The 12,319-nt window shown below is 46.9% G+C and overlaps 1 protein-coding gene across 1 annotated transcript; it reads left to right on the top strand.

Annotated features, from left to right (window-relative positions):
• The first annotated feature begins 2,884 nt into the window (after window positions 1-2,884).
• Window positions 2,885-11,080, top strand: unc119b (unc-119 lipid binding chaperone B). The gene is made up of 5 exons (XM_018731491.2): window positions 2,885-3,260; window positions 4,283-4,396; window positions 4,528-4,639; window positions 5,631-5,803; window positions 8,332-11,080. Exons 1-5 carry the CDS (start codon window positions 3,002-3,004, stop codon window positions 8,442-8,444), a joined length of 771 nt encoding a protein of 256 aa, XP_018587007.1. The 5' UTR covers window positions 2,885-3,001; the 3' UTR covers window positions 8,445-11,080.
• The last annotated feature ends 1,239 nt before the right edge of the window (window positions 11,081-12,319 follow it).

The following is a 12,319-nucleotide window of genomic DNA, read 5'->3' as shown; positions in this document are numbered from 1 at the left end:
TTTTTTTCTTTCCTCTTCCCTCCCCTCTTTCAGCATCGTGTCTATAGTGGGGAAGGAAGTTTTGCCTTGGATTTTTAATACAGTGACATGTGTAAAAGAAATGGAACTGACTTGTCATTGACTGGCGAACGCCCACTTACTGGGACCTGGGTGGTGCAGTCCGAAACGGGCGTGAGAGCAGCAGTCATGGTCGAACCCCGTGTGGGGTTTTACCACCAAGATGGAAATATCCAGAGACTGGTTCTCAACCCTCGTTGGCTGACCGTTAGCCCGTCTGACCACCAGGTTTCCACTCATGGTTCTGCCAAAAGGGTGAGAAGGTGGGTTTTGAAGTGGCCAGGCCTGGTTTGGAAGTGGCCAGGCCTGGTTTGGGTGACGACTGTTCAGAAACTGCTCATTCGCTGTGGGCGGATTGGGGAGTCACTGGCTTGAAGTTTCCTCCCCTTCTCCACGTTGAACTTTCTCATTTCATTTAAAATAAGATGATGCATTTTTTACTCAAAGTCGTCATGTCTTTAGGTTTTCTGAACGCTTCCAGCAGGTTAAGAGCGGTCGACCATGGACTGGTGAGACAGGGTGGTTGTGTTTCGCTCCAAGTCCCGGTTCCTGCCGCCACAATCGTTCATCTTGTTCCTTTTCCTCCGACTGACTGCGGGCAACACTTGTGTTCCAGGTGTTGATGAATCTCAAAGGGTATTTTTGACCCCTTGGAGCTGCATCTGAGGGTTCATCTTGTTGCTCTTGAGGTATTTCTCATGCTGGAGTTCCAGGTGGGGGAGTAAATTCAACACGCACAGCAACCTTGGAGGCAGGGAGTTGAGCCCTGCATGGAGTCCTGGGTGTTGATCTAAATCAGTAGCAGTTCTCCAGCAGACCTGCCTGAAGAATGGCTTTCTGGGGGAGCCTAGATAATGGAAAGGAAGATGTGATATTTGAGAAGTTTTGTCCTTTGTTTATTGTATTGTGTTTTGTCAGGTCACATCTTGTGTTCGATTGCCATCATCTCTGAGCTCCTCCACTGTTGGTTCTTCTCTCTTGTTCCCCGGGCACCAGGTCGCTCCTCTCCACTCATTGTCTTAAGTGTCCATGGATCTGCCTTAAAAATGATTCGGAGACGAGCAGATGAAACCAGCAGCAGTTTTTTTAGGCTGTGAGCTCCAGGTTGTGTGTTTTCCCAGGTTCAGCCGCTGTGTGTGTGTGTGTGTGTGTGTGTGTGTGTGTGTGTGTGTGTGTGTGTGTGTGTGTGTGTGTGTGTGTGTGTGTGTGTGTGTGTGTGTGTGTGTGTGCGCGCGTGCGCGAGCGACCATCGGACAGGGAAGAGGTGCATGGTCAGTTTGTCCACTCCAAGGCGTCTCCCGTCCACTCAAGGGGTTTTTTCAGGAATGTGGCCATTGACAGTGGTCTCCAGATGTCTAGCTGAAACTGTCGATGCGTCGCACGTCGGTCTTGTACGTTGGCAATGTTCAGCATCTTCTCCACAGCAATCATTAACACTTCCAGAGCAGAAGGACATTCATGAAACAGTCAAATTCAGACAGAAGCACCTTGTTCCTTTGTTTGAGAACATTTAAAATAATAAATATTGAAGAAAATCTGCACCAAAGCATTTCTGTTCTGGCGAAAAAGACATGGGGTGTGTGTGTGTGTGTGTGTGTGTGTGTGTGTGTGTGTGTGCTGCAAAGTCACACTTCCTGCAGCGTGCCAAACGTTTTGTCTGTTCTCTGCTGTCACGGTCACTTTGAGGTCGGGGCTCACGGTGGTTCACGTTTCTCCTCCGCTGTTCCCGCAACCTTTCCTCGCTCCTGTACAGCTCAGCAAAGAGCAGGATCCATAGAATTGATCACTGATTGATCCGGTAGCTTCTTATTTCCCCCTCAGGATCTCACTTTGTTCATTTTATTTTCTTTAAAACAAAGGTTTTTGTTCATGGGTGTGAATTTTTATTTTTTTTTGCACTGCCTGGTGTTAATTTTTTTGTCATCTGTGTATAATTTGCTTTGATTCCTTATTGCCTTGATTTTTGAATACATGCAGATGTGCTTTACCATCCTGTGGTTTGACCTCTCATTTGGTGTCAGTTTACCAGCGTCGCTCCTTTCGGCTGCGTTAGCCTTCGCTGCGCGGTCAAGGTGGCTTGGTTTTTCCATTAAGACTCGTGGTGCTTGGCGTCCCAGCTCCATTTTTCATCTCTCTCTCTCACACACACACTTAATGGCCATCTCCATGTTGCCACAAGAGATTAATAACTTGATTCTGTGAGAGAGAGACTGAGAAAGAGAGAGACTGAGACTGATGTTCTATACACACGTGGGCCGCAAAGGAACCATCTCTATCAACACATTTAGTGTAAGTGATGTTTAGCGGAGCCCAGTTTAAGCCACTTTCACACATGCGCGCACACTTTCAGCTTCTGTTGCAATGCAGATGAATTGGGCACTGCTCAGTAGTGTGACTTTCAGCCATTTCTTTTTAAATAAATGTGTTATTTTATCTAACTCCCTGTTCTTTCATGTTTTCATTGTGATCAATAAAAGGATCCTGAACACAAAACGGACAGTCAGGAAGTGGCTGCAGTATTTTTATTAGAATTATTAATCATGAGATTACTACACGAAAAGGCATAAATGGAAGAGAGTGGCTTGTAAATTGATTTTAATGAAATTACATGATTAATATGAGGGCTACGAACTGTTATGTTACGTGAAAGATAGAAGGATCAACTTTATCGACTCAACATCAATCTCGGGTGTCGCGATCAATATTAAGAGCTGCTTTTCGGCACAGCGTCTCCATGGAAACTGGCGCCATTTTGAACCGGAAAGACACCTCTTGCATCGACGGAACGAGCTCGTTGCCATAAGAACCGCCGAGCTTTGCGGCCAATTGCGAGCGCCCGTTTTCGGCACAGCGTCGCTATAGAAACGGGACTCCATGTTGGACGGAGAGGACTCTTCTCTCCGGATACACGGGACAGCCTGCTCAGCCTGCGGACGTCGGAGCGATGAGCGGCCGGGATCCCCGTACCGAAGCGCCGTCCTCTGTTAACGGATCGGACCCCGACCCCGGGTCCTCCGGACCTGCCCGCGAGCGCAAGAAGCCGCCGGCCGTCGGGGGGGTGCTCAAGAAGAGGCTCAACAAGTCGCGGCGAAGTGAGTCGGATCGTAAAGGGCCCGTAACGGAGGAGGAGCTGCGCGAACTGCGGGACCTGGGCAGGGACATCAACCCCGACGGAGTGCTCGGGCTGCGGGCGTCGACTCGCGGTACGTCGCGATGATGATGATGATGCAGATGATGCAGAATCATGATGATTCATCATGTCCTCGTCGCTCGAACCATCGGCAGCGCGGGGAGCTGGACTTAGGTGCCAGAGAGTGAGTGACAGACTCTGACAGACTAGTCTGACAGGCGACGGGCTCGCTTGACACGGGCAGATGTGGTGGTGGTCAGGTGGTGGTCAGGTGGTGGTCAGGCGGTGGTCAGGCGGTGGTAGTAGGAGGACAGAGAGAGAGGTGGCGGAGCTGCAGGATGGCAGCCTGATTGCAGACTGATCGCAGGGTGATCGCAGCGATGATGATGGCCTTATCATGATCACTGTGTGACTGCAGACTGGTACCAGTGTGATTGCGCACTGGCACAGCCAGGTGATCGATTGCACTGTGACTCTCTGCTCTCCTACCAGGCGACTGATTGCAGTCACGGTGCGACCGCAGACTGATGGCGAGATGATGGCACAGGGATGACGGACTGAATGATTGGCTGCAATGACTGGTAGAAAACAACGGGAATAATCGCAGTGTGACTACAGACTGATGACTAGATAGCCGGATGATGACTGACCGAGGGGGTTTAATCTGGAAGTGAGTTCTCACCACGTTCTTACTGGTGTGATTTGCGAAATCACATTTTATTTTGTGGAAGAACCATTGATTTTTGGGTACCTGATACACTTTGGTGTGTGTTGTTTGACCAGTGGCAGTAAATAATAAAAACATGAGTAATAAGTATAATAATTATGATGACGATGATGATGATGATGCAACAGTAATAACACAAGGGGCAGCTGGTAGTGCAGGGGTTAGAGCTGCTGGCCTTTGGACCTAAAGGTTGGAGGTTTGAATCCCATTCCCAGCTATAGCGCTCTTGCTCAGTGTAATAAAAGTAGCAGTGGTGCGACGGGTTCGGACCGCGTTTGCCTTCTCGCGGTTCGCCGAAGACGGTAAGTGACGGTCCTCCAGGAACCAGTGTAACCTGAATCTCATTCTGTCTCTCTGTGTCCCGACAGACTACCTGTGCAAACCCGAGGACAACGTCTTTTGTATCGATTTCACACGCTTCAAGATCAGGGACATGGAGACGGGAACGGTGCTGTTTGAGATCGCCAAACCGGCCCACTTTGGTACCCCTGTCCTCCTTCCTGTGTGTGTGTGTATTTACCTGGCAGCTTTGTCCAAGACACCTTGCCAGGCCAGTTGTGTGTGGGGTCAAATCGCCATGCGGTTTCCTCTTTCTCCGTCTACTCCTTCTCAGCTCCAGAGGAGGAGGACGAGGATGGGAACGGAGGAGCTGACCCCAGTGTGGGTCGCTTTGTTCGGTACCAGTTTACCCCCGCCTTCCTGAGACTGCGCACCGTCGGCGCCACGTGAGTCACGGTGTCACACCCTATATGTAGTGCTCTGGCTACTCCTGTTACCAGCAGCTAGGTTATAGATCTTCATAGATACATTTTCCAGTTGGCTTGTGTTTAGTTCTGTGTTCTGGTGTTATCTAAGATTTCTGTCCGGAGCAGAGCAAACGCAGCCTGTATTTATATGCCGTCTTGGTAGATGTTAATAGAGGGCGTGGGGCCGCCTCGCTTCACTTCGCTTCCTCGGTGTTTACGGCTCGTGTCTGGTTTTCCCGAATGCTGGTGATCCATCGGAGGATGAGGAACACGGCACCTGTCGATGGGATGACGCGATCGACTGTCACTGAACAGGAGTTTGTGGGGAGAACGCAGTTTTATTTCTAAGTAGTTTTTTTTTTTTTTTTAAATGTGGCTCAAGATGAGTAAGTAAATTAAAATGCAGCTTTTCAAAGTATTTAATTTATTCTAGGGTTGCTCGTATTATCAAGCTTTTGTAGCTTCTGCCTTAGTGGTAAAAAGGACTGAAATTACGACTAAAACGAGTTATGAACAGACGCGTTAGTGTTTGTAAGTTGAGGAGCCAGCGTATGGATCATTTAATGACCTTTTCTCAGTCCTTCGTACAAAGTGCTTTTCCATCACGAATCCGATCCTCATTCACAGCTCTAGCTGTTTCACGTTGACCCGCATGCCGCACCTCCACGGTGTTCCGTTCCCCGGCCCGGCAGCCCTGTCGCGCCAGCCTTGTTGCCTTCATTTATTTATTAATTCCTTCTGGCCCGACGCCTGCATCCAGGCCGTTGACAGTTCCCGTCTTGCACTTCCTGTAGTCTCGTATTACGGCGTGCGACTCTCAGCCTCGGCCCAGTGCTCAGCCGCTTGGTCGTGTGACATTTGGTCGTTGGATTTTATTCTTTTATTTTTCGGATTCTTTTCAGCGCGTCTCATCGCGGTCCGTCCCGTCACCAGGTTGATGTTTCGTTGTCTCCTCCTGTCCCTCTCGCAGCGTTGAGTTCACCGTGGGCGACCGGCCTGTGAACAACTTCCGCATGATCGAGAGGCACTACTTCCGAGATCGGCTTCTCAAGAGCTTCGACTTCGACTTCGGCTTCTGCATCCCCAACAGCCGCAACACGTGCGAACACATCTACGAGTTTCCCCAGCTGTCCGAAGACCTCAGTGAGTCTGCTTTTGTCGGTAGCGTCCCTCCATCTTTCTTTACAGGAAATACTCGAACAGAGGCAGTTGACCATTTGGGCATGTGAACTAAGTCTTGCTTTTCGGGCTTGAGCATCCACCCATCCACCCATCAATCTACCCATCAGTCCATCCACCCACCCATCACATACCCGTCATTGCTTGTCTGCATAGAGGTGTGGTGATCCTGAGTGTATCCAGAGAAGGAGAGGGTGTAAGGCAGTCTATACCCACATGTGCTCACACTTGACATCATGATGGGTAGCTAGCCATTGCAGCAGGTGAGGACTCGCCTGCAGTTTTGTAGATCCTTGTTGGCAGTAGGATTTTGGGTCCTGCCACACATGTAGTGAACGAGGCTTGAAATGAAAGCGTGAAAAAGAAACTGTAAATTGACTTAAACGACTTTATTCAAGCACTGCTCTGATTACTGGGTCTAACACATCAGAATCAAGGATTTTCAGCAATCCAGAAAAGTCCATCTGAAAATAATCAGACCAAATGTTCACAGTATTTTGGAAAAATGTATTCATGTTGGGGGTGCAGTGGCGCAGTGGGTTGGGCCACAGTCCTGCTTTCCGGTGGGTCTGGGGTTCGAGTCCCGCTTGGGGTGCCTTGCGATGGACTGGCGTCCCATCCTGGGTATGTCCCCTCCCCCTCCGGCCTTACGCCCTGTGTCACCGGGTAGGCTCCGGTTCCCCGTGACCCCGTATGGGACAAGCGGTTCTGAAAATGTGTGTATTCATGTTCGGCCTTCACGGGATTCATGGGTGGCACGGTGGCGCAGGGAGTAGCGCTGCTGTCTCTCAGCTCCTGGGGGGTGCGAGAGGACAAGGGTTCGATCCCCACCCAGCCTGTGTGGAGTTTGCATGTTCTCCCCTTGTCTTCATGGGTTTCCTTTGGGTGCTCTGGTTTCCTCCCACAGTTCGAAGACATGCCGTTCAGCTTCACCCATAGTGTGTGAATGAGAGAGAGAGAGAGAGAGAGAGTTTCACTGATGTATGGATGAGTGACCCAGTGTAAGTAGTGTGTCTAGCAGTTTAAGTTGCCGTGGTGAATAAGGTTTGTTGGCTGATGACACTACATAGAGTTCATTGGAAGTCACTTTGGAGAAAAGCATCTGCTAAATAAATAAATGTAAATGTACACCTGAGACCAAGGAAGAAGCTCACAACTGGTGTTCCGACACAGCCCGGAGTGCGCGTTTGGGTACTTAATTGGAGCTGAAAGTTGTTTTATTACCTGAGAAGTAAATGTGAGCAGCCTGGACAGCTCTTCAGGGTGGGAGGCAACAGCGGGGTTTTTCCACATTCAAATAGGGCATTGTGGGGGGTCTGTCTGGCTCTCTCTGTCCCATTAGCAAATTGTGCCCTGTTAGAAGGACGATAGCTCACCAGAGGGGGGGGCGAGGGCAGCTTGTGTAAGGAACCTGGGTGCTTTGAGTCCCCTGGCAGGGGTATTTACGACACCATGTAAATAAGAAAGCGCATTAAAGAACCACATCCAGAGCTAAAGCAGGGTTCTGGTGCTCACCTCTTTCTACAGGATCCCTTGTAGGTTAGTTCACCTACAACAAAATTGTGCTTTTATTGCTAAGTGACTTTTTTCCTACATTATTATTATTATTATTATTATTATTATTATTATTATTATTATTATTATATATATTATTATTTATTTGGTTAAGAACTCAGAACCAGCCTGTGTCTCCAGTCATTTCGGCAGTCATATTCAGTGGGATTGTCTAAAATTTTTTTTTTTTAGCCACTTCTCCGGGTATCGTATGAGCAAATATGGCATTGATGAGAACATATTGTCCAAAATTTGCAGGGCTTTGTATTTTGTATCGAGACGCCAGTAAAGTCTGAATATCCTCTCACTTACACACTGAACTGTTAAGCTCTGTAAAAGGGACGCTGCCAAAGAATCTTGACACTGACTCCTTTTATTCATTATTCTGCGCACAAAGTCTGTTCTGTTTGGCCTGAAGGAAAAGCAGCGTCGCCTGCATCACTGGAGCGGCACGTAGGAGGTGGGGTCCTCGCCCTCGATGGGCACGCCGCTTTGGATCGCTATTTAAACGTGCTTCAGTTAGCACACGGTAGACAACCGGCAGCGGTTTCTGAGTGTTCAGTGTTCCTTCTCCATGTGTCTTCCGAAGGTGTCGGAAACCGTCAGAATTAAACGTTTTCTTTGAAAACCCTCTGCCCTCTGAGCTGCTGAATCCCTCCCACATTGCAGACGGGTCTCAAACTCATCTCTTTGAGAACCACTTCTCTCCTGATCTCCTGCCAGCTCCATAAATAAGTCCAACACCATCTGCTATGATTATCTATGTATTTGATATTTGAATGTCACTTCTAAAACAGCTACTGGAGGGATGTGAACCAGCGACATGGTGGTGTCAGACACACAAACTGCGTGTTCATAATCCAGTGTGTGTCTAAAGCGCTTCCTCTGATGTTGATGCACTCTCACTTATAAAATGCAAATTTCGTTTCTCTCTGCAGTTCAGCAGATGGTGGAACATCCTTATGAGACCATGTCAGACAGCTTCTACTTTGTGGACAACAAGCTCATCATGCACAACAAGGCGGACTACGCTTACAACGGCGGCCAGTAGCACTCGAGGGAGAAGGGTGGCCCTCGCCCACTGGGTCCGAGAGCTTTCCGGAACCAGAACTCTTGACTCGAGACATTCCAGGAAGCCTTAACACTCCGCACTGATGCCGGGGCCTTTGCAAGTAAAAGGGAAGTGTGTGTGTGTGTGTGTTTTTAATCTGTCCCTTTTCTGAAGCAGTGGTCTTTTGTTGGATTCAACCTCATCTCCACTGTCGTGAGGTGTTGTAGGAAAATCGCCTTTCTGAGAACGAATCCGTTTCGGATCGCGGTCGAAAAGTGTCTGCAGTAACGTGCCAACTGTTTTTTCACGGACGTTGCCGCGGATACGTTTGGACTCGCGCCAATGCAAGTATGGCTTCGTTGAGCAGGGAAGGTGAGGTCCCTGCCGAAGGTGACGGGGAACCTGCTGGTCGCTGTGGGTTGATCTCCACACAGAGGTCAACGTGGACGAGTTGGCGGCTTATTGTTCTGCTGGGCTCAACAGATTTGTCCAACTGACATATTGTCCCTGGTTGTTGTGTCGTGGCACCAACCAGCCTTCCCAGACAGGGGCCGAGCAGTTCGCCAGGTGGACGTAGCCTTGACCCGAATGGAACTTTCAGAAGCCAGTTGAGACCTTTGGACATGACCACTTGTCTGTCCCCCCTTACTCTACGTGAAACGTGCCATGAAGTGTCATTGACGCTCTGTCCCCATTGCGGGAGTGAGGTGTCCGTCTCGGTCCGCTTAGCGTAGCGAAGTCGCTGAGATGCAGTTCTCCAGGTCTGTCAGTGGGCCGTGGAGGCGGAGTTAAATGTCCAGTTGTCATTCTCAGCAATGGTCGCTTGTCCCCGTGGTGCTGATTAATTTTATACACTCTTCCTTTCCCCAGCTACGAGAAAAGACGACGGTTTTTGTGTTTCGAAATGTTTGTCGTTCATAAACATCTCAGGTGTGATCGTCCTGCCGCTCGGCTGATCCTGCCGTAGGGGGTTTAGCTCTCACCTGCTCCACCTTCACCTCGATGGCGGCTGTGGCTTAGCTGCGCTCACATGATGGGTTGTGTGATGATGGTTTTTTTTTTTTTTTTTGAACAGGGGAAAACTAACAATAATAATTAAGCCTGTGTGCTCTTATAGAGGGAATCTTGTGTGTTTTTTGTTAAAACCCATTAAATTTCTTGACAAGCTGCATATTCTCCAAGCACCAAACCAGAAGCTTTTCATCTCTGGGCAAGTCTTCGCTTTTGAGGAACAGAATGACAGAGGATCAGAGTGCGGGGGGGTTTGCCAGGAAGGTTCCAGATGGAAACAGTTTGCTCAAAATTCAAATGTTTTGTTGATTCCAAAATTTTTGTTGACGTTTTTGCCTCCGGGGTGGAGCTGGACTCATATAACATTTGCATTTTCGGAGTAAACTAAACTCCTGCTCCCGTTACTGCTGGCCCCTGACCCACACACACACACACACAGAGACACACAGACAAGAGTTTATCGCACACTAAAGACCAAGCCCAGAAAGCCTCCAGTGACCTGAACTGACCTTTGCTGTTTCTTGTATGAGAATCAGCCTTGTCATGGACAGCTGCCTCAACCCTGAGGACTGCCATCGCCATCTGTCGCACTCACTCACCGACACACACACACACTGTAATGCTCAGTGTCAAATGCAGCCATGGACATGTGCTCTTAGGTACTTTCTAGCCATCTGCCAGTTAACTTAACTTGAATTACCATCCAGGGTTTGTCCCTCAGGTCTCCATTTGTCCTCATCTTCACTTAAGTCATGTGTGTAAACTACGGTTATGATGCTAAATCCAGACTAGAGATGAATGATCTGTCCTGGGATTGAAAGTTTGAGGAGAGGTTTCCGCGGAGCCCTGTGGGTGAGGTGAGCGGCGACTGTGACGCGTGTGCCTCCAGATGGAGCTGCTGGCGCGGCGTTATGAAGGGTTGCTAACAGCGCAGTCCTGTCATTGTCACCGGGCACCTTATCTGTCTATAGTGACACTATTCAGCATGTAGCACTTTTCAGCTTGAACTGTACCTTCAACCCCACATGTTACTGATTGACCAAACGCCATTGTGAGATACACTTTGATTCGAATTTTAAAATTTGATCTAAAATATGATTTTTCTTATCATGGATCAGTTTGGTTGCTGGAATTCCTGTTGGCCTAAACACACCTCTTCTGGGTGGGGGGAGAAAAAGGAATATAAAGTGCTATGATGGTAGGATGCCACACCAGCCACACCAGTGGACACTGGATCCTGCTTGAAGGGCACATGGTGCTTTGTGTGCCCACCGTTGTCAATTCCCATTGTGGCATTACCTAATATTCTCTAAATGTGCTGCTCACATTTCTTTACTTTATCTTATTTACATTTTATTGTTGATTTATAACTAATGCTGCATAAATTGGAACTTTACTATAGAGCTGTATTGTTTTGATTTGTGTTTTTGATGAGTAAGCTGTTTATATGGAAAGAAGGAAGTTTGCTTTATGAAGGGATTTTTCTTGGTCACGGGGAAACAATTATGTATTTAAGTATTGCCAGAGTGAGAAGAGTTTCGCTCAGTTTTCAGGGAACACAGTTAATTAATTTAAGTTAATTCTGTAATGCCTTGTCAAATGGAAAAATGCTTAGATTACTTTAGGAAGGAAATGAGAGAAAGAAATATTGTATTTTTGACTGTCTCAAAGCATTCCTTGTAAAATGGTGTTTGTACAAAATATTATTTTGAAAACTAAATTTAAAAAAAAAAAAAAAAACCATTTTCACCACTCTGTCTGCTGCTGTCTTCACTGGATGGGAACAGGTGTCAGCTGGCACGTTCATCACAATCAAGAGCACATGCCCTGGAAGTACCCACAGCACATTATGAATACATACCCTTCTGCCTTGTTTAATCTGCAAAATAATTAGCATGCAATAATGTATGTTAAATTTAAATTTGTCCTTCACTGAACCTGTAAAAAAAAAAAATTTAGTTCATTTCAATTTTACCTTGCCATTAACACTTTAGGACCAGGATGTACTATTTGTTATCATAGTCCATATGCCTAATCTAATAAGAAGCTCACCAAATAATTCAGCTCAAGAATAATTAAGATCTTTTCTAAAGTATAAAAAAATCTTATTTTTTCAGAAAACATAAATATTAGAAAATTTATAAATAGAAAACTTCTAAAAGATCATTTATAAAATAAAACATTAAAAAGCTATATTACACTGCAAGTTTTTACACTTCGTATAGGGACATGTCCTTCCCTTATTAAAAATAAATTCACACCAATCAAGGCAGCACAAAACTCAACACTAAGCTCTGATTGGTAGTACTAAACGCTGACTGGTCAGCACTGAAATCTGATTGGTCATATTAGAAACGGAAAACTGTGACTCATAATAGACAATGACCAACAGCATTCACAGAATTTGTCAGCTGACAATGAGGAGGCGTTTCACAATTAAAGTGATTTTACTGGTTTCAGGGACGGAAAATGTACACACTAACAAGGAAAAAAAAAATAACATCAAGGAGAAGAGAATGACAGAAATGTAATGCATTGAAATACATTTTTCTTTTAGAGATGTGCTCCAGTAAAAGTACATTACAAAAACTACTGTGAAAAGTAAAATCTCTCCAGAAATAAAGTAAATGTATATTTATTCATTCCTTTTTATCCAATGCGACGTACATCTCACAGAAATGCAAGTCTTAACAACCCACCCTGGTATCTGAATTTGCATAAGCCTTCCAATTCCATCGTTCCTTGCAGTTTAGTAGTCTGCCTTTATTGTCCTTTATTAAAATGATTTTAAAAAAAAAACTCAAACTCCCAGGATGCCCCGCGCACGTTTTCGCGCCTCATCCGCATCGCTCGGCCACGTGGGT

This window comes from Scleropages formosus, chromosome 17 (genome assembly GCF_900964775.1).
Source record: "Scleropages formosus chromosome 17, fSclFor1.1, whole genome shotgun sequence".
NCBI lineage: Eukaryota > Metazoa > Chordata > Actinopteri > Osteoglossiformes > Osteoglossidae > Scleropages > Scleropages formosus.
The sequence above is the reverse complement of the archived record's forward strand: the minus strand, read 5'-3'. Positions and strand labels throughout refer to the sequence as shown.